The following is a 2,500-nucleotide window of genomic DNA, read 5'->3' as shown; positions in this document are numbered from 1 at the left end:
TGTTCACCGCTTGGCTCGTAAGATTTGACACAGGCTCAGGGACTAGGGGAAAAAAAATTGCAGCATGTGAACAACACATGAATAGCACGTGAACAACACATGAACAGCAGGTGAACAACACATGAACAGCACATGAACAGCACATGAACAACACATGAACAGCACATGCACACAAATATACATACACCTCATGGACAGAAACATTTTTGAAACCCAGCCATGGACATCAAACGATACATCAGATTATGCCCAATAAAACAAAATCACAGTAAGTGGGACTGCTTTTGCTGTTGTGTATGTGATGAGCCTCTCAAAGTCCTGATCCACGGATCCAGGACAATCTCGAGAAATTTGGTACAGTTGACTATCTTAGAATTACAAAGTTCTGTCTGACATTTTTGGTCATTTTGTGTTTCTAGGACCTTGAGATCAGAAACTAACTGTTTCATCTTCACAATCAAACTTGTAAGATTATTCAGAGTTGTTAGCAAGATATTTAAATAACTGCATTGGAAAAAGATTGACATGTCGTAAAACTCAAAAGGTTGGACGTCAAATTTCTCAAAACTAGGTATACTTTGCAGAATAGAACTTTGTAATTCTAGGAGGGTAAGTAGCGTGTTGGCAAGCATGCTACACAGAACTCAAGAAAAACCTGCTAAACAAAACCCATGGAAAGCCTGCTAAACAAAACCCATTGAAAACCTTAAAAAAACCCCATGGAAAACCTGCTAAACAAAACCCATTGAAAACCTTAAAAAAAACCCATGGAAAACCTGCTAAACAAAACCCATTGAAAACCTTAAAAAAAACCCATGGAAAACCTGCTAAACAAAAACCTAAGAAAAGCCTGCTAAACAAAACCCAGGGAAAGCCTGCTAAACAAAACCCTGTTAAAGAAAACCCAAGGAAAACCTGCTAAACAAAAATCTGCTAAACAAAACCCTGCTAAACAAAACCCATGGAAAACCTGCTAAACATAACCCAAGAAAAGCCTGCTAAACATAACCCAAGAAAAGCCTGCTAAACATAACCCAAGAGCAGACAAATAATAACAATAATAAATGACATTTATACAGCGCTCAACCCCGATTCAAGTACACAGGCTCTGAGCGCTTTACAATACAGTACAACGAACAACAGTAACAAAAAACGTTGTGTTCTGACTAAAAGAAAATCACTCCAAATATTCATCTTATTCATTAAAAAAACAAACTCACTTGTCCTGTAGATCTCCGACTTGGCTTCCCCGACGGCAAACTGCGACACGGCCCGCACCGCCACACTGTAGGCGAAGCCTCCGACCAGACGCTCTACCAGGTAGCTCACGACCTCTGACCCTGACCCCGGGTCGGCCGGCACCGAGTAGTTGCGCACCGAGCTGTCCGTGATGCTGACCAGGGTCAGCTGGTAGGAGACCTGGACCGAGTTCTTGGCTGGTCGCCACTCCAGACGCAGGCTTCGAACCCCTTCCTCTCCCGACAAGTCTTGAATGACGCCAGGCGCTGAGAGAGATTGAGAAGAAAAGACGATGACGTAAGTTTGTTTGTTTGGTGAGTGGGAGGATGGCGGGTGCTCAGGTGTGATTTGCTCCTTCTTTTCAGTCAAACATCTATCAATCCTCATCTCTCTTCCAGATAGACAAAACAACATTAATTTACACAGACACACACATACACACACACTCACACTCAGACAGACACACAGACACCCACTCACACCCACACACCCACACACAGACAGACAGGCACATACACACAGACACACACACACAGAGACAGACAGGCACACACAGACAGACACACACACACACACCCAACAACGACATGGCGACGTACGTTCATTGCAGACGTCACAAAAGCGGACCCAGCACTCCCCTCCATTGACGTAGGTGTAGCACCAGGGCTTGAGCAGACGACCTCCAGGGTTACGGCACTTGTTTCCCGCCAAGATCAGGTCGATGCCGTGGAACCTGGGCACATGGGGATAACTTGAGAACGACAGATGTACGCCCAAAAATTGTTTCTAAAAAATGAACAATTTTTTGGTATGTTTTTTTTTAATCCATCAAAGTCACGACATCACATGCTTTTTCAGTTATTTTATATATATTTTTAAAACATTTTTTGGTGAAAAATTATTCCTTTACTTCCCCAACTCGAAGTCAGGTATCCATTACTGGTGGGTGTGCAGGAGGGGGCGAAAAAAAAAATCCGTGACCGAACCGAGACTCCAACCTGGACTTTCTGCTTTGAAGACAAGCGCACTAACCACTCCGCCACCACGCCACTGTAAGCTGCAGGCTTTAAAAATACTGCAATAGTGCTTTGCGGTCGTGTTGCCACCGTGAACGACAACAAAGTGGGAATCCCTCAATTATGTCAAACAAGACATCATAATAATAATAATAATTGCATTTATATAGCGCATATCCATGCTCAGGAGCTTGCTCTATGCGCTTTACAACTATTATTACCCCAGCAGACCCTAGGAGAACACT

At 43.4% G+C, this 2,500-nt stretch overlaps 1 protein-coding gene across 1 annotated transcript in view; it reads right to left on the bottom strand.

The window, feature by feature from the left end:
• The window catches only part of LOC101858502 (tyrosine-protein phosphatase 10D), a gene marked incomplete at its 5' end in the record, with an annotated part of 67,490 nt that overhangs the window by 59,236 nt on the left and 5,754 nt on the right, over positions 1 to 2,500 (bottom strand). Inside the window, 2 exon segments of the mRNA XM_035970384.1 lie at positions 1 to 42; positions 1,221 to 1,505. The exon segment at positions 1 to 42 is cut by the window's left edge and continues 78 nt beyond it. Coding sequence (XP_035826277.1) covers positions 1 to 42; positions 1,221 to 1,505 — 327 coding nt within the window.

Source organism: Aplysia californica, unplaced genomic scaffold, assembly GCF_000002075.1.
Source record: "Aplysia californica isolate F4 #8 unplaced genomic scaffold, AplCal3.0 scaffold00261, whole genome shotgun sequence".
NCBI lineage: Eukaryota > Metazoa > Mollusca > Gastropoda > Aplysiida > Aplysiidae > Aplysia > Aplysia californica.
The sequence above is the reverse complement of the archived record's forward strand: the minus strand, read 5'-3'. Positions and strand labels throughout refer to the sequence as shown.